The sequence below is a fragment of the Fistularia commersonii genome, chromosome 24, assembly GCF_037954325.1.
Source record: "Fistularia commersonii isolate RoL2024-O1a breed Wild chromosome 24, RoL_Fcom_v1.0, whole genome shotgun sequence".
Lineage (NCBI taxonomy): Eukaryota > Metazoa > Chordata > Actinopteri > Syngnathiformes > Fistulariidae > Fistularia > Fistularia commersonii.
The window spans coordinates 10,578,469-10,605,909 of record NC_141307.1 but is presented as its reverse complement, the minus strand read 5'-3'; the positions used below and the strand labels follow the sequence as shown (position 1 = coordinate 10,605,909).

The following is a 27,441-nucleotide window of genomic DNA, read 5'->3' as shown; positions in this document are numbered from 1 at the left end:
TGAAGGAGTTTCATACAAATATGGCTAAATATTTGGCCATAAACCCCATCCCCAAAAATAGTGCTAAATATTTGGTCATGAGGCTGATTTAAGTTGACTTAAAATGTGAAGCGGATTTTTTTGCCAAAAATTTGTAAACACCATGCTTTATAAACACCCAAACCAGATGGGCTCAATTTGATCCCGGAGGGCAAAAGTTGCATCGGAGGTTAACAGTGCCGTACACGATTCCAAGTAACACACTGACTGTTTGACACCTTTGACAAATCCATGTCTGTTTATCTGATATCAGGAAGTGCATCCTCAGTTGGCGGGGGACCTCTTTCCATCACCATGTTTGTATTTCAATGATGGAAAAAGGAAAGCAAGACATGCCGAGGCTCATTTTTGCTCAAGTCATTGTTTTTATGTAAATAAGTGGGTCTTTCGTACACTGGGAAATGTTACTGCCCGTATATCTTCTATGCCTTCTTACGTTTCCATGGTTGTTAAGCACTACATCTTTGATACCGCTTTAGGGGCGGCGTGGCTCAGGGGGTCGTCCTTGGAACCAAACATTCCTGGTTCGATTCCCGTGCTCCTCCATGCCTGTTGAAGTGTTGTTGAGCAAAACACCGAACCCTAACCGCTCCCCTGGCGCCACTGAGTGGTAGCCAGCTGCTCATGGTTCATCCATGATGAGTTAAATGTAGACGTCCTAGTTCTGTGTTCGATTTGGACTACATACTGCACTACAACGCGTCCCCCATGACTTCTGGTTGTACTGCTGTGTTTGCTGCATTTGGTCACACTTCTGAAAGCTCTCCGCAAACCAGCGGCGGCTTGTCCATAAGGATGATCTGGGTAAGACATTTTTTTAAATCACGATGTACCAATGTTACAGTAGATCTGAGCATCGTACCTGAATGCAATCCAATCAGGGTGCAGTGCTGCTGCGTGGGAACCGCCCCTTTTTGGGGCAACTTTCAGTGAGGTTGTAATTGTCATGTGTAACATATGAAATGCTTTTTTTCCTCAAAAAAAAAGCATTTCACTGCATTCCCTGTAGGTTCCGGGAGGGCACACGGACAACGGTCGAACAGATTTCTCTCTTTATATCTAAAGGTAAACTGTCAATCCCTCTATAAATGAATGTTCAACGTAAATAATTTCACTTGTGAACAATCTTAGATGACCCCTTCTTTGAAGCTTATTTAGCTAGAAGGAACATCTTTGTTTATCTCGCGCACTAATGGTCACAAGTTGCATTGCTATGTAATTGTGACAGCCAAATGTAAATAGTGACAATTGTCAAGTCACCTTTTCATTTACCTATTTAATGGGCAACCTTAATCTTCATTGCAAAAGTTGGCCTTCCTGCTGGTTTTGTCAGGAGCCGTCACTGCCGCGAACATACAGAATTATGCAAAAAAATGAGTGCAGAGGACAGACAGAGGGCTCTGTCTGTACACATATTTGTATCTAAGCCCTTTTGTGTGCACATATACATACTTTTAACATTTTACTTTGATATCCGGCAGTGATAATATTGTTAAAATTAATTTATATATACCTTATATACTAATATAATGACTTTGCTTTATTGTTTCCACATATAATTCATGTATGTATCTATGCATTCATGTATGTATGTATGTAGGCATGTGTATACGCACTTATTGTATATATGAATGAATGTATGCATGTATGCATGCATGTATTTATGTATCATTTAATTAATTCCTTATGATCTTCTCATATTATTACTAATCAAAAGAGTACATGATGGACGTGGAACAGCATCATTTTCCTTGGCTTCACTTGGTTTACCCAATTCTGTCTTCACACTGCCGCATACCTTAGTGCTCCAAAGTTTGACAGTCCAATCGAAGGAGGATGTGATGAAAAGGTGGGAAAAGTCAACGGTGCCCACCGCGTTGTGACAGCTGATCCCTGTCACTGGCCCTTGGTGGCCCTCAAACATCTCACAGATACCTGCCTTACTGTAAAGTGAAGACAGGTGTAATGAGGCCATGACTCTGACATGAAATTTCAATTTCATTTTGCGTGTCCGTGAGGGTTGTCAGTCATCCAGGGCATGTTGTGGTATCACCTTGCATGTCATACTTATGAATGTATCTGTGATATTTGAGGAAGGATTTAAAAAAAAAAAAAAGCAGTAAAAAACAAATTATTATCATTGTTATTAATATCATTAAACACAATTATTTTTGATAATATTAATTTCATTTCAGTCTACATGGCTATCTTAGTTTTTTTTTTTTTACTTTATACCTTCTCAGGACTCATTTTTAAGTAATTTTTAAGACACTCAGAGAACACTAAATCCCTCGAACAACCATGCCTATGTATGTTCAGACGAAGCCTGCTGTTCACCGTATACCAATCATAGTGTGATTCATTAAAAAAAATGCTGCAAACGAGTGTCAATGGTTTTGAATTAAATGTTATTTAAAAAGAACTCAACATAAACATTTGCAGCCACAAATAAAAAAATGCACACACGCTAATTACTACTTCCAAACCTCATTTAAAGACAAAACCAGGATGCAATATCTGAAACCGCTCTTGTTACTTCTTATCCATGTCAATTATGCAGCAATGAATAACGGAGTTTTTGTGTGTGTGTGTGTGTGTGTGTGTGTGTGTGTGTGTGTGTGGACCCACCTGCCATGTCTGGATGCAGTGTATACTGTACCCTCTTCACTTCCCACAACATAATTGTTGACATCACCAGTTGGGAACGCCATTCCCGTCACTGCTACAGGTTTGGATTTATTGTACACTAGTTCCATGGTCTCCTTCACACACACACACACACACACACACACACACGAGATTGCATACCCTTGTATGAATTTTACACAATCCACAATGAAGCGTTACACAAACACAAGTGTGTTTGTGAAACTTTTGTGTGTGAGTGTGTGTACCTGTGGCTGGGAGAGCATGTCCAGACTCCAGGAGCACATTTTGCCGTCCGTAGAAACGGTAATCAGGTTGTTGGCATTCTGGGTGCCAACCACATTCACACAGTACACAGGGTGCTGGAAAAGAAAAGAAAATCTGCGGTTTATTATAATGTGCAACATTTACTCATAATGCAAATACATATTTTTGTGTTGTCGTACATTCACTTTCAAAATTAAAAAGTACTTTTCCTCTCACTGCACAGTTTTCAAAGCGTTCTGCAAAACACACTGAATTTCCTTGTTGTTTGAATGTCCAACCATCCATCTGTTGTCTGCGGCATCATCCGGTGTCGGGTCACGGGGGGGCAGAAGCCTAAGAGTAGAGGCTCAGGCTCCCCCCCCTCCTTCCTGGCCACTTTGTCCAGCTCTTCCTGGGAGAAGGGGGGGAATCCCGAGGCGTCCCCAGGGCAGCCGGCAGACACAGTCCCTCCGGCGTGTCATGGGTCTTCCCCCGAATTATACCACATTTGAATTCCCTTTATCTTGAAAATTCTCTTTATTCGCAATCGGTAAGGGAACGATCAGATTTTTGTGTCATTTTGAATTGAATTAATAATGGTTAGTTTACACCGGCAGAATGACAATACATGCAAAAAAAAAAAAAACCTCACTGGATATGGATATAAAAGTCTGGGATTATTAAAGGGATCCCCGGTTACCAAGACATTATTTTCCAATTAGATCAATAGTTCTACCAGCTACATAAATACGATAATAAAACTTCTCAACATATCTTAGATTGTATAAAAATGTTTAAAAAACTTTTCACTCATAGGCCGCTATTGTTGTTTATGTTTCAACGCTGTCTGGGTAGTGATGTTACAAGGTTGGCCTTTGGCTCTGTCCTGTTCATTTTACAGTACGGAGAAAAAACATGTCATCTGTGCAATCCTTCCTGTTTGAGCCCAATAGAGACCTGAGCGAGGAGGAGAACACTGACGAATGAAGCGAAAATGAGCGAAAAAAGACGTGACGAGGCAAGAATAGGCAAAAATCACGGATGCGCGCGCAGCAGCTGCATTGCTATGCTAACAGAGAGAGTGTCTGTTGGAAGGAGCTCCACTTTTTGTCATCAGCTGTTCATCCTAGACTTACTGACCGCTATGCTAACTGACCATCAGATGGGTCATTCGATGCTACTTCTGCAGTGGCATGTTGTTGACGTCCTCACAGAACATCCCACATCTTCTGTCTGTGGCGTTTATTCCAGTGGGCTTCACTCTCTTCCTGAGGACTGTTTGTACGCTTGTGAAAAAAAACTGTAGGTACGCAGTTTGGCTTTTGCATGCGGTTTAAAACTAGCACCACCTGTTAGCTCTTAGCTTAGCTCAGCTAAATGTATCCGGAGAGAAGTGGCGAGAACACAGCAGTGGATCCTTGGGAAGTTGTGTACGTCCACAAGCAATTCCTCACTCCTTTCTTGTCTTCTTGTCCCTTGGAAAGCTGTGTAGCCTAGCATCAGTACCTTTGGTTCCCTTGGACTGGAAATGGCACCCGAAAGCAGCACAATAGGACATTATTACCCTATGTACCGTATCGTACTGAGCCAAAGCTAACACTAGCAGAAAGCCAAAGGTCACATATGTCATCAACCTGGCATGCATTTTACGGTTAAAATACGTGTTAAAAATTGCAATTTTGAAAGCAACAACAATTCTTGTTTGAGACATACAGTAAACATATTGAGGCCTCCAAGTCCTCCAAGGCGGGGTTCCCTTTAAATTTCAATCCGCTGCTACATCCGTCTGCTAGCGTGTGTTTTTAGTTGCCTAGTTATAAAAAAGTAATTGCTTCGCCTCTAAAAACCCTTTTAAGATGTGGCTAAAAGGTCACAGCATGGAACATCTACGAGCAATACTTAAATATGGACTCACGCCAGTCCTGCGATTCAACCCTCTTACTCATGACGTTGCAACAGGAGATACAGCGCGCTCCCATGCCACTTCTGCCTTTCAACCAATGCCACATTTGGAGACTTGCACAACTGTGCAAATCGGTGCGTCAGGGGGGTGAACCCATTTTGCCATTACTGGGCAGTAATTGATTTGTGTGCACAAAGAATCCTTTCAGCAATAAGCACTATGCTAAGCTGGTTGGACTCATTGACTGTAGACTTGACAAGTGTGACAACCTTTTTTGGGGAGTCCACAGCCACCGCGGGAGGAGAGCTATGTGTCTATTTGCCTTGTGTAGCGCTTGAGATACTGTAAGTGTACACAGATCAGTCATTTGTGAAGGGTTCATGCAGGGGTGGGAAAACTTTTTAATGGCGTGTTTGTGTGAAGTAGTAGAAATTATATAGATGGAATTGAAGTACATGTAAAAGCCAAGATGTGAATGGCCTTTTTGCAAAGCATGAATATGCAAGTCTCACTGTACAAATTGCTTTCATTGACTTCATAGCACAGGAGAGAAAGTCATGTTCAGTTTTACCGGGAATAGCTGTTGATTTGCCAGCACATCAGTGTCTGGAGTTAGTTTTGTTGGGGCAATTCCCAGCATGGATCCGAAGCGATGCTTAAATCTGTGACGGGCTTGTTGCCATTCAAGACACTGAATGTGACAAAAACCATTTCCCGAACGCCCTTAATCACAAACAAATCAGCCTACGAACAGATTTTTCAATCAAATTTTGAATGTCGGGCTTGTGACGTTGTAGCTTAGCGGCAGCCATGCATGCTACTCCATGTTCTTTACATCGTTCCTCGACGTGTTCTACAGTTATAACGCTTTTTTGGGCTAGTTGGCTAGTCCTCATTCTGGCTCCCAAAAAAGTTAAAAGTCCTTGTGATAGTGGTGTTAAGAAGAGGTTAGAAGAGGTTAGAAGAATTACAGTCAATTAAATAATAAATAAACATTAGCATGGTGTTTGTGTTACAGATCTTGCCACGCACCACGACATGGCTAAGTCAACCATCTGTACAATCCTGACAAACATGCACTCAAAACAGCTAATGTGGCTAAAGGGGTGACAATGTAAAAGAAGCAAAGGTCTCAAGTCTTAGAAGAAGTAGACAAGTGATTGTTAGCTTGAATTAATGAAGATAGCTAGCTGGGGATGGCGTTAGCGAGGGTCTCATGTTCGAGACGGCTTTACTTCCTCTGAATTAGAGAAGGAAATTGAAAAAAAAAATGATAAAAAACTGTTCATTTTCTCTTTGTTTGTCAATGAAAAACTTCCAATCCATGACCTGACCTATACTGACCTATAAAAGCAAAGTATCAGTAATTGATTTTTTTTTTTTTTAATAATGTGCTTACTCACTGGTCCTTTCTCCAGAGTATGCTAATTTGTATTTACTTACATCAAATTGGGGGGGGGGGGGGGGACTTCCTGATCTAATTTCACAATCCATATCAATTCCATCATGAGCGAAGTCCTATTTATTTATATTTTCCGGTGAGTTTGAAAACGATGAGGCGTACTTGAGATGAGATGAGAACAACTTTATTAATCCCGAAGGAAATTGTTGTGCCAGAGTTTCACGTAAGAAACATAACAGTAATAGATAATAGTACAAAGGAGGAAGAATAAGAAATATAATGAAATATGAATTGTCTTAACTGTTAGCAGTTTGCGCGGGGAAAAAGTGAGTAGTGAATTGCGAAAAATACTGAAAGTATTTCAGCGCTGGCCTTACGGTGTGTGCAGCAGCGGAAAGGGGAGTCCGCTGGACAGGGGTTCGGCGGTGACTCCGGTTGTCCCACAGGACGATCTGGCCAGAATACGTCCCGCCCACCACAAGGTTGGGATGGAACCTGGCGAAGCCCACGGACACCACAGGGGACTGAAGATAGAGAAAAACAGCAAAGAGAGTGAAGATGGCAACAAATTATTGGGTTGGGCGTGTATTATTAAGTGGTAAAGGGTATGAAATGTATTGACGTGAAACATACAGTCGGAAAATGCAAAAACACTCCCGACGGAAAACCGTAATGATCAATGAAGTGTAAGCAAGAAGAAGCGATCAAGGTTGTGTGATGGGTGGCAGGTATTTGGAGATAAATGGCGAGGGAGCCAAGGAGTTTTAGCAGTAGTGAGGGTCTGCTGGGGAGCAAGGGAAGGGTAACACCGGGGTGGAGACCAGACAAAGGGGGGGATTGTAGTCCTCTTTCCCCACAGCAGTTCACATTACAGCATCAAAACCCCAGCAGCCACTGGAGCGCTCACTGTAGAATCCCTCCCCCACTGCTTCAAGCCACAACCCCCTAACACACACACACACACACACACACACACACACACACACACACACACACACACACACACACACACACACACACACACACACACACACACACACACACACACACACACACACACACACACACACACACACACACACACACACACACACACACACACACTTGAGTTTATTGAGTTTTGGTTCCTTTTTGGTGGTTTTCCCGTATGGCCGTCTCCGTGTGGCTTCTATTCTGAGGACTTGCGAGGGAATGTTTTAAGATCCCAGTGCAAGGGGCATGATCAGATTAAACTCGTAAAAAACCCGTACAATAATTTCCAAATCAGCATTCGCGTGTGCAAAATAAAAAAAAACAAAAAAAAAACTGAGGCTTACATCGACATTATGAGCACTTGAACTACAAAAAAAAAAAAACATCGAATCTCTTTGAAGGGGTTTAACATTTTTGGGAGAACTTTTAAGGGTTAACAAAGTAAAAACCGCAAAAAATAAACACTTTATTTTTAAAAATAGATGCGGCCCCTCTCAAAAAGAAGTGAGAATGACCCAAAGTCTTTCAGTGAAACTTGCATGTGGCCCGAGAGCGTTTTATGGTTTTCTATTCATACGGCCGGTTACATTAAACTACCACGGAATATTGTGATTCAATTCTACTTCTTAATGTAAGCTACTATTTTTATCGTATCAGATGAAGCCAAAACGTTCAACTTGCTGCTGTATCATTGAAGACCTTAGAATTTTTATGAATCTCTGTATTGGTTGTAAATAAAGTAAAATAAAAAACTAAAAAAAAAACAGAATTGAGTGCTAATGCTAGTAAGAGCAGCTGTGTATAATACAGATAAATCTGGTAAAAAAAACAAAACAAAACAATTTAGCATCTTCATTATCAACCCAGATTGATTGTTCACAAAATATTTTCAGCCCAAACGACGGAACATTGTAGCTGTACGGCAAGTCAGCGCTCCTCTAATATTAGCCGATTTCTTTGCTACTTTCCCTGTTTTGCTTTCGCTCACCATCAGTACCGCCACACCATGTGCACCGCAGCCAACACTGAAACCAAACTCGTTTTGAAAGGAGCCTGGAAAACAGACCGCTGGGGAGGGAACGCTCCCTTCTGGCTCTCTGGTTTTCTCCCCGAGAAGCCATGGGTTCAAGGGGGACGGCTCGGGAATCACTTCAGATGTCGGGACTCAAAATAAACCGAACTGCAACGGCAAAGGAGTTCGTTCGGGAACCCGGGTGAAACTTCTGGGAGAACCGGTCAAAAAACTTTAGGAGGTGCAACACTTGTAAAGACTGTGACCGGAAGATGCGCTACATGTACACGGTCTTTGTATCAAGGTGCAAACAACTTGAGGAAAAAGGGAAGCTGGGTAAAAATCTGGTCAGAAGAATATCTCCAGTGGCTATTATTGACAATGTAGTCCTACAGAAGCAGGTCAGGCTCTGGATTTTACTGGTTTCTACCCAGATTTAGCGAGAGCCTGCAAACTTTTTCAGCAGATGACGATTAAACTGATAAGAGTAAGACAAGAACCGAGCATTAGCTTACAAGAATACATGAACAAGACACTTGGTGTCGTAGGTGACCGCAGTTTTCTCCTGTCTTCTTTGAGACCCTAGAATTAAAGTCGATACACTACGGAATGGCAACATCTTTGTTTTATAAGTGAAGCCAACGTTTCATTATTATGGTATGCTAATGCAAAACAACAATTTCCCAATGAATTCTGTGCCTTAATGTAGAATAAGCTACTGGCTATTATTCAAAATTACTCCATCGAACCCTATTCTCTGTAGCCTCCTCTCTCACACCAACTACCTTCATATCTTCTCTCACTACGTCCATGAATCTTCTCTTTGGTCGTCCTCGAGACCTCTTGCCCGGCAGCTCCAATTCCAGCATCCGTCTACCAACATATTCTCTATCCCTCCTCTGTCCATGACCCAACCATCTCAGTCTGGCTTCTCTGACTGTCACGATGTGCTGGGGCGGACTCGAGCAGGGAACCACACTTCGGGACAGAGATGGGTGGAAAGCGCTTTTATTCGGTTGAAGTTGCAGGCTGGACGGGACGGGATGCAGGCTGGACGGGTCGGGTTGCAGGCTGGACGGGTCGGGTTGCAGGCTGGACGGGTCGGCAGAGGCTGGGCCTCAACCGTACGGATTGCAGACGGAGCGGGCCCCAGGCAGGGTGGCGGACTGAACAGTACGGGTTGCGGCAGGGAACAGAGGTCACGCCGGCCGTCTGGGCCCGGCCGTGACTCGGGAAGCGAACAGAGGTCACGCCGGCCGTCTGGGCCCGGCCGTGACTCGGGAAGCGAACAGAGGTCACGCCGGCCGTCTGGGCCCGGCCGTGACTCGGGAAGCGAACAGAGGTCACGCCGGCCGTCTGGGCCCGGCCGTGACTCGGGAAGGGAAAGGAGGTCCTACCTGGGGTCCGGTCATAGCAGGGGTGAGGTCCGGGTTGGCAGGGGTGAGGTCCGGGTCGTGGCAGGGTCCCACAGTAATCCATGAAGACCACAATCCCCCGGCGCCAGGCAGAGAGTGCCGCTGCCCTTTATAGGGATCTCAATTAGCGGCATCTACTGCAGCTGGCGCAGATTACAACGGGGATCAGCTGTGAACCCTGACAGTACCCCCCCCTCAATGGGCGCCTCCTGGCGCCCCACGGAGCTGGCTTGGGTGGGTGTGGTTCCCCGAGTCCATGGTGGCCGGGGGATTCTGTCACGATGTGCTGGGGCGGACTCGAGCAGGGAACCACACTTCGGGACAGAGATGGGTGGAAAGCGCTTTTATTCGGTTGAAGTTGCAGACTGGACGGGTCGGGTTGCAGGCTGGACGGGTCGGGTTGCAGGCTGGACGGCAGAGGGACGGGTCGGGTTGCAGGCTGGACGGGTCGGGATGCAGGCTGGACGGGTCGGGATGCAGGCTGGACGGGTCGGGATGCAGGCTGGACGGCAGAGGGACGGGTCGGGTTGCAGGCTGGACGGGACGGGATGCAGGCTGGACGGGTCGGGATGCAGGCTGGACGGGTCGGGATGCAGGCTGGACGGGTCGGGATGCAGGCTGGACGGGTCGGGATGCAGGCTGGACGGGTCGGGTTGCAGGCTGGACGGCAGGCTGGACGGGTCGGGATGCAGGCTGGACGGGTCGGGATGCAGGCTGGACGGCAGAGGGATGGGTCGGGTTGCAGACTGGACGGGACGGGATGCAGGCTGGACGGGTCGGGATGCAGGCTGGACGGGTCGGGATGCAGGCTGGACGGCAGAGGGACGGGTCGGGATGCAGGCTGGACGGCAGAGGGACGGGTCGGGATGCAGGCTGGACGGCAGAGGGACGGGTCGGGATGCAGGCTGGACGGGTCGGGATGCAGGCTGGACGGGTCGGGATGCAGGCTGGACGGCAGAGGGATGGGTCGGGTTGCAGACTGGACGGGACGGGATGCAGGCTGGACGGGTCGGGATGCAGGCTGGACGGGTCGGGATGCAGGCTGGACGGGTCGGGATGCAGGCTGGACGGGTCGGGATGCAGGCTGGACGGCAGAGGGATGGGTCGGGATGCAGGCTGGACGGGTCGGGATGCAGGCTGGACGGCAGAGGGATGGGTCGGGATGCAGGCTGGACGGGTCGGGTTGCAGGCTGGACGGGTCGGGTTGCAGGCTGGACGGGTCGGGTTGCAGGCTGGACGGGTCGGGTTGCAGGCTGGACGGGTCGGGTTGCAGACTGGACGGCAGAGGGACGGGTCGGGTTGCAGACTGGACGGGTCGGGTTGCAGGCTGGACGGCAGAGGGACGGGTCGGGTTGCAGACTGGACGGGTCGGGTTGCAGACTGGACGGCAGAGGGACGGGTCGGGTTGCAGACTGGACGGGTCGGGTTGCAGACTGGACGGGTCGGCAGAGGCTGGGCCTCAACCGTACGGATTGCAGACGGAGCGGGCCCCAGGCAGGGTGGCGGACTGAACAGTACAGGATGCAGACAGGACGAGTTGCAGACAGAACGGCAGAGGCTGGGCCTCAACAGTACGGGTTGCGGCAGGGAACAGAGGTCACGCCGGCCGTCTGGGCCCGGCCGTGACTCGGGAAGCGAACAGAGGTCACGCCGGCCGTCTGGGCCCGGCCGTGACTCGGGAAGGGAACAGAGGTCACGCCGGCCGTCTGGGCCCGGCCGTGACTCGGGAAGCGAACAGAGGTCACGCCGGCCGTCTGGGCCCGGCCGTGACTCGGGAAGGGAAAGGAGGTCCTACCTGGGGTCCGGTCATAGCAGGGGTGAGGTCCGGGTTGGCAGGGGTGAGGTCCGGGTCGTGGCAGGGTCCCACAGTAATCCATGAAGACCACAATCCCCCGGCGCCAGGGGGAGAGTGCCGCTGCCCTTTATAGGGATCTCGATTAGCGGCATCTACTGCAGCTGGCGCAGATTACAACGGGGATCAGCTGTGAACCCTGACACTGACCTTCTCTCCAAAACATCTAAATGTGCTGTTCCTCTGATAGACTCATTCCTGATCCTATCCATCCTGGTCACTCCCAAAGAGAACCTCAGCATCTTCATCTCTGCAACCTCTAGCTCTGCCTGCTGTCTTTTGGTCATTGTAACAGTTTCTAGTCCATACAGCATCGTTGGTCTCACCACTGTCTTGTCCACCTTTTCTTTTATTCTTGCCGACTCTTCTATCACATAGTACCCCTGACACTTTTCTCCACCCATTCCAACCGTCTCTTCACCTCTTTTCCACACTCTATTAACATGAAATAAGTCCAATGTGCATAATATAAGCTTTATTATCATTTCAATGATAACATCTGTGTAGTATTTAATTGACGCACTGAATCCGAAAGCTTTCAATTAAAAGTTGGGCTGTCTTTGGAACCCAACATTCCTGGTTTGATTCCCGGCTCTTCCTAGTGCGTCGAAGTGATGTTGAGCACTGAACCCCAAACTGCTCCCCTGGCGCATTACTTTAAAATTATTATCATTTTAAAGTGCATACCTGGGCTAAGCAGCATCTGGACCGCCATTCTGCAGTGTGATTGTTGGTTCTGTCCGCCTAAGAAATGCAATTTGCTGAGAGATGGAAAAAAATCTGGGATTCCTCCATATTGGACGAATGGATGTTATTTTATTTTTCCTCCGGGATTCTCTACAAGACAGCGCATAAACCAACTATGATCAATCTTCCCTTTAATCTTTCATTGGCGAAAATGATGTCGAAGCTTATAGGCATAATGTGCAAGAGAAAAAGTAATTCATTTAACCGCTGCGAAAGTGTCTTTTCTCATTTGAACAAGTATATCAAATGCAAAAAAAAGCTCCTGGTCTCCAGTTTCACCGTCAAAGACCAAAATGACCTTATAGCCCTTTGAACCTGGACAAAAATGGAAAAAATGAAGACAGCGTACATAGAAGCACACTGAAAAAAAGCCTTACTCGCTCTTATTCCTCCACCACTTATCGTCCTGAATAAAAATCTCAACCCCACATGAGTAATGACAAAGAAGAGCTAAATCAAACCAAGGAGAACACTCCATGTGCTCCAAATGTTATTTTAAGCCCCTAAGCCCTATCAGTGTCACCATCTTATGAGGGGAAATCCTGACTAAACTCTCGGAGAAACCACGGGTCAGGCCATCGTTTGGCGTCTGGCTTAGTGACAGAGCTCCTGGAAATTAGCTGACTTTGTCCACGTCGTTGCGCTTTCGAGTCGTCTGCCAGGAAGGGCTGAGATTCGACATGAAAAAAAAACCCCAACATTTTCCCTTAAATACTTTAAATCAAATGCCGAATCAGCTTGAATGCTCAGGAGCACAATTGTGCCATTAAACCACCGACGACTGAAATAAGAATAATACGTGAAAGTGGATCCACAATGTGAATGTCATGTAAGCAATGAATAACTGAATTCAGAGGTATTCCGTTGAGGCATTCATTTAGTTGTTTTTTTTAGAGCTTCAAGATTAAATACTTAAATATAGAACAAACCTCTGCCCCATCACGTTACATTATCTCGTCGCAGCAACAGTAGTTTTATGGCTACTTGGCGATGTTTTGCCTCACATCCGAAGGGCTTCTTCTTCCAAAGTTCAGACGCCCCTCGGATTGGGGACGGGGAGGGAAACATCTCTGAGAAGCAAAACAAGTCCAAAAGATGCAACAAAATTTGACAAGTACCATGAATGAGTTCTTCCCATTCTGTTCTGATTACCAATCCATACAACTGAGCTCGTTGGTCAATAGCCGACATCTCAGCAGTGCACCCGCCATGGTTGCATCTCTAATAGGACTGAAAATTCTGAAATTTGATTGGGTCTAACTGTGACTAACTCCTCTTACATGCAGCACAGGTAAGTCATAAGCAACCATAACCATAAGCATTGGTGGCAGCAAGAGACACCTTGGCAGAGATGAAACGCAGAAGCGTTACAGTTTCTTTTCTTTCTTTTTTTTTCGCAAACAAGGCCTTCTGAATCTAAAAACAAAGTGCGTGTCACAGCCTCGAAATATCGACGGCAGTGTTGTGAGGAAATCTAGAACTCACAGAGGGATTATGTAGGTTCAAAGAGACACGACCCCCCCCCTTTCAGTTCCATCCCTTTTTCTTTGTTTTCTCTGGTTACCAACTATTGCTGATTTTTTTGGAGAGCAGAAATAGAGCAAAAAGTGCTATGTTGAGAAAAGGAAGAGGGCAGTGGGGGGCAGACGGTATATCCTTCTACATACATGTGCTCACCGCACTCATCTGTTTTCCACTCTGTCTTATCGGGACCAGATGGATCCGACTTCTTTTGCGTCCCTGCATCTTAACCTCTGTTCTTCCCGGCCCAACCACTCGTTTATGACACCCCATGGATTTTGTCGCCCTGTGGTTGCTGGCAAGAAAGAGAAATACCAATCACTGTCTACATTTCATCAGGGGCTTAACAGATGCCGCGCATGAGGTACTTCCAAAGAATTCCGTTTTTATTATTTTTCATTTTATATACGGAGGACTTGACTTCCTTTTACCTAGCTGTCAGATTTATTTGCTAGTGGTCATGATCTGACTAATGCTGGCAGGTCTCTTTTCAACGCATCGTGGCAGAAATGGACTGTTCACTGTAGAGTTTTCGAGCACCTGCTCAATGCCTAAATTTTTCTAAATTTGGTTTTAGAAAAAAACATCATGCTTAGAAATGGGAAATAGGACGCTCTGCAATTCCAAAAGTATCGACAGATAATTGACTATGTATATAAATATGTCAGGCATGCTCCTTTGCTGGAGATACAGAAATATGTCGGGGAAAAACAATCATTACCGTTGGACAGCTAAATAGACTGACTTTCTGAAATGATCCAAGAAACAGACATAATTGTATGGATGGCAAAATTGTACCCTGAATTTTTAATTATATTAGTTAAATGTAAACTGCTACTCACTGCTCATACCATTGAAACACCTCCATAAAATTGTAATGGATGGAAATCTACACAACTACAGATTTCATGTGGATAATTCAACTCAAGCTGGGCAGAAATCCTGACTAAAAGCCTCCATTTATTGCCGACCGTTTTTTTGACGATACTAGCACAAACATTGAAACAATTAACTTGCTTGTAAGGCTGTTTCAAAACCGTTCAAAGCGATCAAATACGATAATCCCTCTGTCTTTTCTGTCAATGTATCGTTTTCCAAAATCCGATGGTCATTAGTAAATTAGATAGTGTTGAAAATAATCTAACAAATTAATCACCACACTCAATTATCATTCACAGGAGAAGCTCAACTTATTTGAAATGACAGCTTTACCCCACAACTCTACCCCTTCTGCTGAGCGTGTAATTATAGGATATCTTTACTGCGCTTAATGCAGCTTCGTCCATCAGTGTGATTTTACCGGTTTCACCACAGGGCTGCAGCACGGTGTTCAACTCTCTGCTCTCACCCTCCCCTCCTCATCCCTTTTTCCTACTTAACCATTATGGGTGTGCCAAAGGCCCAGGGAGAGACACAAGGCAGCAAGATATTAATAAAAACATGGCTGAGTTCAATGGAAGATGACAGTAGCGGTGGGGGTTGTTAAGGGGAGGCGTGTGGTTTGGAGGTCGGCAGAGGTTTTAAGTCAAACGGGCCCTTTAATGTGGTGTGACTTTGCCCACTTGAGACGCTGGTGTGAAGTTACAAGATTGAACCCAACTGCGATGGAGTGATGACGGGTCCGGCGGCTGGGACATCCGTGATGAGGGGCGGCGTGCTCGGTGAGTACGCGGGTCCGCAACAGCGGCCGCCCCCTCACCCGAAGTGCAAACGTGACCCGCGGACGGATGGATTGCAAACTTACTTGGCTAGGTTACGTATCGGTGGGTCCCGAAGTGGGGCTATGGAGGTGCCGCAGATCTATCTGTGAATTGTAAACTGTCCACAATTTTCGGGTACACACTTAGCAAAGTGTATTATTTCATGATTTTTTTAAAAAATTTTTTATACCAATCTCTTATCTCTTTCTTCAGTAGATTTCAGTTCCTGTTAAAGTTTATTCAGATTTTTTTTCTCCAATTTTTCTTTGATTTGTTGTTGATATTTTACCAATTTCTTGCTGGCAACCAGGTAACTTCTTGTCTGGTCAGACAGTTCAGCTTTCTGATTTGCAAGGGTTATAAACTGTCCATTTGCTAATACTATTGCTCTAAATTTTGCAGAGGAAATGTGGCCAAATGAATTCCCCAAAATGTTGAAAAAATTTCCACAGTTAAAAAGATAAAATTAACAAAAACATTAAACACAGAAGTAGTTAATGAACTACATCAAGACACCATTGAGATAAAAAGAGAACTCTATATCAATATTCAAAGTTTTAAACATTCAAAGCTCTAGCTGGATGTTAGCATAGCAATGCAGTTGCTGCACACACTGCAGCAGTTTTTGCTGACTCTTGCCTCTGTGCGTCTTTGCTGGTCTTCATTTTGAAGCTCATTTGGACGTTCTCTCTCAGATCCAAACAGAACGGTTAGCACAGATGACATGTTTTTTCACCAGACGGTAAAATGAACGGGTCCATGCCAAAGGCCACCCTTGTGGCGTCACTACCCAGACAGCATTGGGATGTAAACAACGGCAGCCTACGAATGAAAAGTTTTTTTTACAGTTCTATACTAACTAAGGTATGATGAGAGATTTTATTATAATTTTTATGAATCTGCTGCAAATATTGATCAAATAGGAAAATAACATCTTGGTAACCCTTAAAGTTAACCCTTGGTGCCCAAGACGGAGCTGTAACAGGAATTTCCCTCATTTTCAGACAAGCACCATACTAATGCAACAGTTCACTACATTGTTCATGGGGCTGCACTGTGGAAAAAATACCTAACAACCAAATCAAGTTGAAAGTAATGGTACTAGTTGCTGAGAACTTTAGGAGCCTCTCAGATGAGAGGGGAAAGAAACTCCGGATTTGAACAACCATACTAGTTGTACATCTAGATTTTTGGAGCTGAACCGACAGGCTCACAATGCAAAATGCAAGCTGATGGTTAATTTGTGACACCAGCACCTCTTCAGGACACCTCTGACCATGACTACCATTCTTCCACGCTATTAGGTGCACCTAAGGGCCTTTTATTCTTCTAAAAAACCGACAGTGCGCCTTATAATCCAGTGCGCCTTATATATGGATCAATATTGAGCCGCAAGAGGTCTCGCAACTACAGGAAGCAGCTGCCGACTCAAGTAGCATGCGGTGCATGCTGGGATATATAAGCGTGCATTTTCATTTCCATTTTGCGTAAGTGGAGGAAGCAACAAGATGACCAAACAGAGTTTCCGAGGAAACAGAGCGAGATGGCCGTAGTTGGAGGACAAACACGCAAACTTAACGTCAATGAATTTAGAGGCGGTCCGTCTTGGTGCTTTTGTTTTATGAAAAGCTTTGACCAAACGGCGGCTAAGCCATCTAAGAGGGCTCGCCAAAAACAACAGCGAGTGGCTGCCAACCCTTCCACCGAGTAAGTAAGTAGATGTGCGTCGCGTATGCGTACAGTAAACGCTGGGCGCATTTGGAAAAAAAAAAAAAAAAAAAGCGCGGAACGCATGTGACGGATTCGGTAGTTTTTAGTTTTCGAGAGAAAGGCAGGCCAAGAGATACCGGACCCCGCGGGTTCCAGGGGTTAAATGGCAGAACATGTGTGCACATTAAGAGCTATCTGATCCACAGATAACTAGAGAGCCATGACTACCAACAAAAGCCCTGCAGAGAGAGAGCACTTCTGTCCTCCTCTAACCCCTCCTGCGCAACTTTTCGTCCGGATCCGACGGTGACAAGAGAGAAAAATGGTGCCAAATTTGCTTAAAATCTCCCTGTTTCTTTCTTTTTCCATTCTATATAATTTTTTCTCCATTTTCTCCTCTTCTCTTTATAACAGCCCTTCATTCCTGCATTCCTACTCTATCTGTTTTTTCTCTGTTTTTCTGTCATACCCTTGTCTTTCGCGCCACATGAAAGAGCATGGCACACCCCCGGGCCACGCTAACTCCCCCGGCTAATGCGGCACGGCAGAAGAGTGGGAATTTCTGTTGTCACCGTGTCCGTCTGTGTTTAATCTATCTGATATCACTCAATCCGGTCCGTATTTTTCCAGCAAGCACTAGTTTTAAACAGATTTCTGCATGTGGTGAAGTAAACCGTGTAAACTGTGTCACACAATAAAAAAAAACAAAAACAGTAACGACGACAGTGCAACCAGACGGCAATGTTTTTGTTTTTGTCTTTGTGTCGTTTTCCTATTTTCAGTGCAACCAGGCGGCAATGTGTTCTTGTGGTTCGATTTCCACTTTGATTAAGTGCAAATTCACGAATGATCGCTTCCATTTGATGCCCTGAGTAATTTTAACGGCTTCCATAAATGTATTTACTCATGTCTACAATGATTAAATACTCCAAAATCACGGATTGGCGTGATCAGGAACCACAATGCTAGTAAAGTATGATGTACTATCTCTTATGGAAGAAGTGCTGAGGCTTTACGGCGACAAGAAGCATAGCTGCAATCCCTCTGTGAGACAGCGCAGATTTTTGCGGAGTCATAAATTACGTCGTGGAGAAGGAAAAGACTGCTGAACGGAGACAAGAGGTGGGATTAAGTCTGTTTACCCACTCTCGCAGCAAAATTTTTGCATGCAGCGTGCAGTCTGCAGAGCCGTGCGGTCGTGTGTCTGCTTAACAAAAAGAGGAAAAATCAGTCCGTGCCACGGCCGGGCTCAGTGTGCGGTTATTTCTCTCAACAGTGAGACGAATGCAAATGACATTAACACCATTATGGATGCGTTCTCACATTTGCACTAATGCATATAGGCGCGTTTGCATGATTGAGAAACACAGCATGATCGCATTAGCGATGGCATCCATGTGGGTGGCCCGACGCACGCACACATGTGGTGCCGTTGGATTAGGAAGTGGTAGGCCACATCTCTTTACTACCAAGACGTCTATATACGGCGCGGACTCATTCCCGAGCCCCCACGCCCAAGCCCTCATCTCCATCCACCCAACACCTACTGGTTCGTCTCACAACTCAAAGTCAAAGTCAGCTTTGTTGTCGATTTATCCGCTTATACTGGACATACAGAGGAATTGAGAAGACATTTCTCACAATCCCACAGTGACATGAAATTAACAATATGATAATAATAAGTAAACATTAGACTGTGAGTTATGAAGCACACATAAAGTACATGCAGATACAGACTGACATTTGACAGCATGAGAGAGTAGCAGCATACGTTTGGTTTTTTTTTTGTACAGTTTAGTGCAAAGATCAGTAGGTGGTAACAAAATGGTATAATGGTGCAAAAGCAGCATGATAGTTAACTCCATGCGAAGTAGCTGTAGTGCAAAAAAAAAGGAATGTTTCAATATGTTATAAGAGTCCAGTAGAGAGTGGGGGGTAAAGAATGAAGAGAGGCAGTTCAGCATCTTTGGGTGGGGTGGAAAGGAAGGAGTGGGATAGTGGGAAGACAGTGCAACATCCTGACAGCCTGGTGGATGAAGCTGTTGGTGGAGTCTGGTGGAGCCCACACACAAACGAAAAGAATGGAATGGGCTTCCAGACAATTTTAAGAACATGACTGATTTTCACACCTTTACACGGGCCATTAAAAATTGGATTCTGGAGCACCAAACATGCTCACACTAACAATGCCAGACGGGTATGTTACCCTTCTGGGTAACATCTGATGGCCCCCAGATGACCAAGTAGCAATATCACAACAATATCACAAAAATAGCACTTTCAACTTGCAAAGTACATATTTTATTGCCTGTATATATTGTATAGTTATTTGATTGCCTATATGTATATCTTATATATATTGTCTATTTTACAGTTTTATATTTGTATTGTCCAGGACTACAGATGGAAATTAGCTATGAGCTATAATCTGGTACAAACATCTCTGCCTCTGTGCTTAATGTATTTGTACACTGTCCTAATAAACTTCTAAACAAACAAACAAACAAACCTGGGTTATTCTCCCCCCCCCCCTCAAAAAAAGAGTGTCAGAGACGTACACGCGGTATTTGGTTGAAATAATACGACCATCACTGTACCTGACAATGAAAGATGTACTCCGGTGTATTCTTCTTAAACTTGATGTTCCATACCAAGGCGACACCATCCGGCTCGTGGGGGGCGTCTTCATTGTTGTTGTAAGAGGCGACGAGCAGCTCCGGATACTAAGTAAAAAAAAATAAAAAAAAAAAGATAATGGTGGAAGAAATTACTACAAGGAGCTGCTATTGCTTCATGTCATTGTCCGGTCATTTTTTTAAGATTCAAAAAGGGCGTGAGATTGCGGATAATACCTGAGGGGACCAGTCAAGGCAGGTGATAACCCGGTGTTTGGACCAGTGTTCGTCATAGAAAAGCCTACTGAAGGACAAACTGGACCCGCCTGCCAGGTCCCTGGTGGAGGGAGGAAAAAAAGATAATATAGATAACATTCCGACTTGTGGGTTTTGTTTTTTTTTTGTTTTTTTTGTTTTTTAAATCAGGGTTGGCAAGTTGATGCAAGCGAAAAGTTTTAATTCGGTATAATGCAATTATTGGTTATCGATCCTCGGGTACCACAATCCGCTGCGTATATCTTTGAGTAACAATAAATGAACAGGAATTATAAATCAGTTCATTTAAATCAGTATAAAAAAAATGATGATTAAAAATTATCCATAATGAAACCATTTCACCCCTGCGGCTTAAACATGGAAAATAATGCAAAATATAATTAGCTTAACCTGCATGTACAAATTTACAAATAAATGAAATATGAAATACTTAGAGACAGAACAAATAAAACTTAAAATGAGGAAGTACATATTTTAATATGTATTTAATTTGTTTAACAAAAAAAAAAAAAAAAAAAAAGCAAATAAAATACACAAAATTTTTGTTACACAAAGTCTATATTTCACCAGTGGCTTCATGCGTCTCTATTGGCTACACTGGTCAAAGTGGATTTGTTAAAAGCGGCATTCTTCTTCTTTCTTGTCTAAAAGGTATTAGCTCTCTCATCCAAACCATTCCTTTTGCCTCCGCCCCGCTCACCCTTCCTTCTCTTCAAGGTCGCGTCCACTGTAGTCAAAAAAAATGTCGCTGTCTTCAGCCAGAGCTCTTTCCATCACCCGGATGCTGCAGTCAAGGAAGCTCTGAAACTCAGAGGAGTGAAGTATCTGCTGCCTTTCCTCCTCCGTCAGCTCTCGGAGCACCGGAAAAGAGCCTGCTGGAGAAGACAGAAGATAAGAAAAAAGCTGAGAGAGAGAAAATTTACTTCAAAAAAAAGCTGATTAAACTGTCTTAAAGCCAAATGTCGAAGGACTAATCAAGTCATCATGAAAAAACAATTATGTTAACAATAATTTTGGTATGAAAAAAACTTAGAAAATGATTATTATGTACAGTAGAAGAGCTGTTTTAATCATTTAAAGACAGAAAGTAAAACAAATAAGGTGATTGTGGGAATGGATGCCATTAAGGAACTGTTACAGCCGTTCCAACCGTTGCAATCAGGATACAGAGCTGCTCTGTGAGGAACCGCCCCTTTTTGAGGGCAATTGTCACTCCATAAAATCACTTTTTTTTTCTCTAAAAAACAAGCACTCCCCTGTCTTTATATATAGAGATACAGTAAAACCTCTGCTCTCGAATTTAGTTTGTTTTTTGACTCGAAATGTTTGCAAACCGAATCAGTATATCTGATTTAAATCAATATAAATCCCATTGATCTGTTCCCCAGCAACAAAAACAAACGGGACTCTTTTGAAAGTTTTTTATGAGTTTATTTTAAAAATACAGAAAGGAATTAAAGATAAGCTTTATTATTACTGTGTTTCTGGTGTTATTTCTCTTCTTGCCAGCACTTTTACTCGTAAATCCGCATGTATCAGTAAAGCCTTTTCACATATGAGACCCTCGCTATCTCTAGCTAGCAGTCTTTCATTCATCCAAACTAACAGTCATTTTCTTGATTTGATAACGTAGTCGCCCCTTTAGCCACATCAACCATCTTTGTCTAGATCATCTTTGTTCTATAGGATTCTATGGATGATTGACTCAGCCACATTGCAGTGCTTGGTATTGCAGCAAGATCAGTAACGCAAACACTGTACTTAAGTTTAGCGAATATTTCCTTCTTCAGATTGACTGAAATTCTTAACTTCTTCTTAACACCACTATCACTAGCACTTCTAACCTTTTTGGAAGCCATAAGGAGTGTTAGCTTACTGAAAAAAGCGTTATAACACTAGAACAGAATGATAACCGATGAAACAATGCGGTGTAGGACTCACAACCGATGCTACACAACAAAGCTACAACACGGGAGACTTTTTTCAAAATTCTATCAAAAATTCTCCTCCTAGACCAATCTGTTTGTGATTGATGAGTTCGTAAGCCCAGGTTCTACTGTATCTGAATGTAAACTGACAATTCTTTAATGAAGAAATGCTCAATCCACTGTTGTCAATGTAGATAATGTCACTCCTGAACAATCTTAGATGTGCCTTCCTTGTAGCTTATGTAGCTAAAGGGAACATCTCTGTGTTTATCTCGCCACCTAATGGTCACAAATTGTATTGTTATGTCATTTTGACAAGACAAATGTAAATTATGATAATTGATAATTTAACTATTTAGCGGGTCACCTTTGTCATCGTGGCAAAAGCTGCCCCCCGATAATTTTGTCAGCCACTGGTTCTGTAACGCTCACTACATCATTAAAACAGTACGTCATATGCTACCCTTTGCAAAAGAAAAACTACAATCATGACTTAATAAACCGCAAGCAGGCCTTTATGCATGTCTTTGAATCAAATATTTCCAAAAGACCGTCATAAACGGGATGGAACGAAGCCCGCAGAGCGAAACCCGCCTCTTTTTCGGCGTAATGGTCGTCGCACAGCGTGCTGTCTGGTATTCCAAGCCTCGCCCCCGGGCGAGCGCACCATTTAGCACGTAAGCGTGCACGTGCATACATGCGCCGACCTTTACCCAGGTCCTTAACTTTGATCCCTTTGTGTTTCTTTACGACTCGTCGAGCCGGCCCCAGTGAATTGAGCGCCGGAGATGAAAGTGCGGACTTTCCGAAGGGGGGCAGACCGATGACCGTCTACTTCTAAATGAGTCTATTTATGAATTCATCTAACTGTGCACAATCAGGATCTGCGCCTATTAATTATGCACAAACCTCGTGTCCACTTTGAAGTATGGCTGAGAGGTCAAATGACAGGTTTTTAACCAGCGTTGACCCCTGCGTGCCACGGAGCTGATAGGCTGGACCCGCTTTGACCCCGACTGTAACCCCTCCCCGTCCCTCCATCTGATATACCCACTAACTCGTGCAGGGTCTGATGCACAAGTGGCCCCGTTTTGTGACGGCCGCCGAGGGGAGCAGACGCAAGGTTCAAGAAGGGGCTGAATTCCAAAGTGATTTGAGGATTGTGCTTTAAACGGAAACTGTTAATGGCGGGCCTACACCTTATAATTTTGCAGTCGCAGACTTAAAAATGACAGTTTTGAGGAAATTATAAGAAAATCTTCAGAGTCGTGGGGGGAACCACAGTTACAGAGATGTTATTGCCTTATTTAATCAATTTTTATGATGTAATGTGATGTAATGTAATCAAATAATCAAACGTATGTACAAAATGATGACAAAAAACGTGTTTACGTCGTAACGCTGTCTGGGTAGTGACATCACAAGGTTGGACTTTGCCTCAGTCATGTTTTTTTTTCCCATACAGGACAAAAACATTTCATCTGTGCAGTCCTTCCAGTTTGGACCTGAGAAAGTTGTGAATGACGTCCAAATGAGCTTCAAAATGAAAATGAACAAAGGCGCCAGGAGTTAAGAGTCGGCGAAAGTCGCTGGAGTGCATGTGATAATTGCGTTGCTATGCTAACAGAGAGAGAACGTCTGTTGTAAGGAGCTCCGCTCTTTATCGTCAGTGCTTTACCGTTGACTTAGACCTTCAGTTTCCTCCGTGATCATGCTCGTACCCGGTCTTTGGTCGGTAACATACCGAGCCGAAGCTAACGTTAGCAGGAAGTTAACACGAGCAACCTGTATACATCATGAACCCAGCTTGCACTGCGCTAGTAAAGCAATAGCTGCGCCTCTGGGTTGCACTTTTAAAAGAAATAATTCTTTGTACTTTTTTAACAACACATTCTAGTATGAGACAAATTAGTCCTCCCAGGTGGGGTTATAGCACAGACGTAGCTTAATTTTTCCTCGTTTTTGGCCTTTACGCCACCGTAAAGACTTAATCGATAGCCGATAAATGAGCTCCAACAAAGCCGATACAGGAAATCTGGTAGACAAACAATCTCCGCGGCAGTAATGGCGACAGAGACGGTATTTGTTTTCGGTATGGATGAACAGGAACAGCAAAGGACCTCCTGATCGGTATGTACAGTATGACAACTCTCCAACGACCGAGTGGAAGAGGAAAAGCGATAATAATCATAATACATTTTGTTTAAAGCGCCTTATTGATGTTGGAGTTACTTCACTGTATTTTTATCGAAAATTATTTTTACCTTTATTTACGATATACTTCTGTTTATTTTATATATAGACTATATAATATGTAGACCTGTTAAAAAAAAATAGCATTATAATGAGAATACTGACTACACCAATAGTCTGAGGGGTCCATGTTATACCTTCTTTACTTTCCCTGTCCTCATCATCCAGCTGCTCCGACTCTTGGCCAGGCTTTGTCTCCATCATCTCCTCGTCTTCCTCTTCCTCCTCTGCAGGGTAAAAAAAAAAAAAATCAACACAAGTGAGAGAGAGAAAGAGAGAGAGAGAGAAAGACACACAATACTCATGTTAATCAACACCATTTCAGTTTTCTTTGACCTCCCGCTATGTGCTGCCTTCCACTTCCTTCTCGCAAAAATAATCATTCCCAGACGCCCGCTCGTACACCTGACGACCTGACATTTGCTTCAAATGTGTTTCATTTACAAACACGCACACTTGCAGAAGCATTTATTTTTGAAAACTTGGAAAAAAAATGAGGCAATGAGACCTTTATAACTGACAGTAACAAGTACGCATGGCTCAGCGGAAGTAATATAACTGGAGAGTCCCATTTGTGATGGCCGAACTTCCCCGAATGTTTACATGAATAACACACATACGTGATCGCAAAAACACACTCCTTACACATTAAGACAGAGGCACACACGTGTGAAACACACACACACACACACAGGAAATGTCATCGTTTTGTGGACTCCAGTCACCTTTGACCCAAAGCAAAAAATCCCAGAGTCCCAGAGTGTGAGTGTGTGTGTGTGTGTGTGGGGCTTTACATTCCCTCCAATCAGGCTCGCCAATTATGCCTGACTCTGGGATTTTTTTAAGTGCATGTGGCGAATGTGTCTGGGAGGAGGTGGGCTTCGAGCACGAAAGGTTACTGTCAACACAAGCACCTGCTTCTCAGCTACCGACCTCCACATCGCTACCACAAAGACCCGGCTTCCCCCCTTAGGGTATGTATTGCTAACCCTCGTCCGCCCCCTCCCTCCGCTTTTCTTTCTCCCTCTGAGAGACATGGGCCTCTCGGCAGACCTCTTAACACCGCGGCCAGACACCTGCAGCGGGCCGACACACACGCCATGCACACATATACAGTCTATCTTTCTCTCCCTTGCCAACACACACCCCCGGGGCCCTCACCCACAGTGCCAGGGGTGGCGAGGGGTTAAGTGGCGTGGGGTCAGGCTGACAACAGTCGCTTAGTCCAGTGGGAGGAAGTGACTACATCACGCTCTCAGATGTGTCATCTCTCTCTCCATCTCCCTCACACGCACAAGTCGGGGTGTGTTTTACTCAGCTGGTGTAGGGCACGGCTAAAACTACTTGCTCAAGGGCTGCTGCACAGATGACGTGTCTATTTCCTCCTACTAACTGCAGGCCGTATGAGTATTGTTATCAATATTATTATTCACCCCAAAAAAAAATTCTGGTCTTTTTTGATTCATGAGGTTCTAAGTTGCTAAATTGAACACAGTGCATGACAGTGAAGATGCAGTTCATGGAGGAAAAGCCAGAGAGGACAAGGCGGGCAGACTTGTACTCATATCTTTGTAGTTAACAATTAACAGTTAAGACAATTTATATTTCATTGTATTTCTTATTCTTCCTCCTTCCTACTATTTCTATTACGGTTATGTTTTTGCTTGAAACCCTGGCACAACAATTTCCATCTCATCTCATCAGAACACCAACCCGGCTCAAATCCAGAGTTCTAAAAACAGTCGATCTGCGAAAAGGAGAAACGCACACGAATACCCGTCAAATTCAAAATTTTAATCTTCCTCAACTTTTAAAGCCTCCGCAATGCAGGAAATGCCTGTTATTGAGTTTGTTTGTATGTCAGCATTGTCAGCAATTTGTGTGCAAATCTCCTGCAGCCGAGGAATGGATGAGTGTCCAACAGCCATTGGCTCTGGGGTCCGTCTTGTGTTTTTCTAAAGCATCAGATGAGAGAATTGCCAGAAAAAAGACAAAAAAAAAAAAAAACAAGCCTATAAAATAGTAGGTATCATTTACAGGCCCACTGCTGCTAGCTTCATCTGGGACTGAACTAGCCTCCATACAGACCAATTTTACCAGCTGCTAAACAAGACAAAAACACGCAATATTCACTAACTTGAGATTTACAAAAGTATGACAATTAAAATCAAGTTTTAGATACTTTGTATTTCTACTTTTGGATATACACAAAAAAATTAAAGACAAAGGAAAACAAATTCAAATTGACACATTATTAATACATGCTTCTAAAAGACAGTAAACTCCAATTGACAGCTGATATGTACTTTTATTCAAGCAAAGTTTCACACCAGGCTTGTATTTTTTATGATGCAGTTGGCCAAAGACACCGCAGACTTCACATAACCATGAAAAGCGACAGCAGATGGTCAAAATGTAGTGAAAACGATTCCTTAAAAGGGCAAGTGTTGTCCACTTTGATCAATATTTCTTGCAGTTATATAAAAATGATAATTAACAAGGATGGCCTTTGGCTCGGCCTCTTTCATTAAACCCTACGGTGCAATAATGAGCTTCAAAACGAAGAACAACAAAGAGAGAAGTATCTGCAAAAGTCGCTGATATGCATGTGGCAGCTGCATTGCTATGCTAACTTTGCCACTTTTTGTCATCAGCTGTTCGCTGTAGATTTACGGACCGCTGTGCCGAATGGCCGTCAGCTTCCTCCGTGATCACGCTCTTACCCGGCCTTTGGTCATCAGATGCTACTCCTGCAGTAGCAGGTTGTTGACGTCCTCCCAGGAGAACATCAAGCATCTCCTGTCTGTGATATTTCTTCCAGGGAGCTTCACGCATCCCCCTTTTGTATGCTGGTAAAGGAAAACTGTAGGGATGGTCTTTGGCTTTAGCGTCCATTTAAAATTAGTAGCACCTGTCAACAAGCAATTTCTCACTCCTTTCTTCTCTTCTTGTCGCTTGGAAATCTGTGTAGCCTAACATCAGTTCCTTTGTTTCCCTTGGACTGGAAATGGCACCCAAAAGCCGCATGATGTGCCATTAATACAGTTTTTACCACGCTGAGTCGAAGTTAACGCTAGTGGAAAGTCAGTTAACTCGAGCAATCTCCACACGTCACCAACCAGGCAAGTACTGCGCTAATAAAAAAAAAAATGGCTACACCTATTGGTTAAAATATGTGTTATAAAACGCGATTTTTATTGAAAT

General features: G+C 44.2%; 1 protein-coding gene across 7 annotated transcripts in view; it reads right to left on the bottom strand.

Annotated features, from left to right (window-relative positions):
• dync1i1a (dynein cytoplasmic 1 intermediate chain 1a) overlaps window positions 1-27,441 on the bottom strand; it is a 60,706-nt gene that overhangs the window by 14,931 nt on the left and 18,334 nt on the right. For 5 of the 7 annotated variants that reach the window (XM_086171198.1, XM_086171202.1, XM_086171204.1 and 2 more), the window contains 8 exons: window positions 24,375-24,464; window positions 20,757-20,931; window positions 20,018-20,117; window positions 19,763-19,888; window positions 6,614-6,760; window positions 2,934-3,047; window positions 2,668-2,801; window positions 1,838-1,982 (listed from right to left, as the gene is read on the bottom strand). In XM_086171198.1, coding sequence (XP_086027324.1) covers window positions 1,838-1,982; window positions 2,668-2,801; window positions 2,934-3,047; window positions 6,614-6,760; window positions 19,763-19,888; window positions 20,018-20,117; window positions 20,757-20,931; window positions 24,375-24,464 — 1,031 coding nt within the window. The remainder of the gene's footprint in view (window positions 1-1,837; window positions 1,983-2,667; window positions 2,802-2,933; window positions 3,048-6,613; window positions 6,761-19,762; window positions 19,889-20,017; window positions 20,118-20,756; window positions 20,932-24,374; window positions 24,465-27,441) is intronic. The other 2 variants (XM_086171201.1, XM_086171205.1) reach the window with 1 other exon arrangement.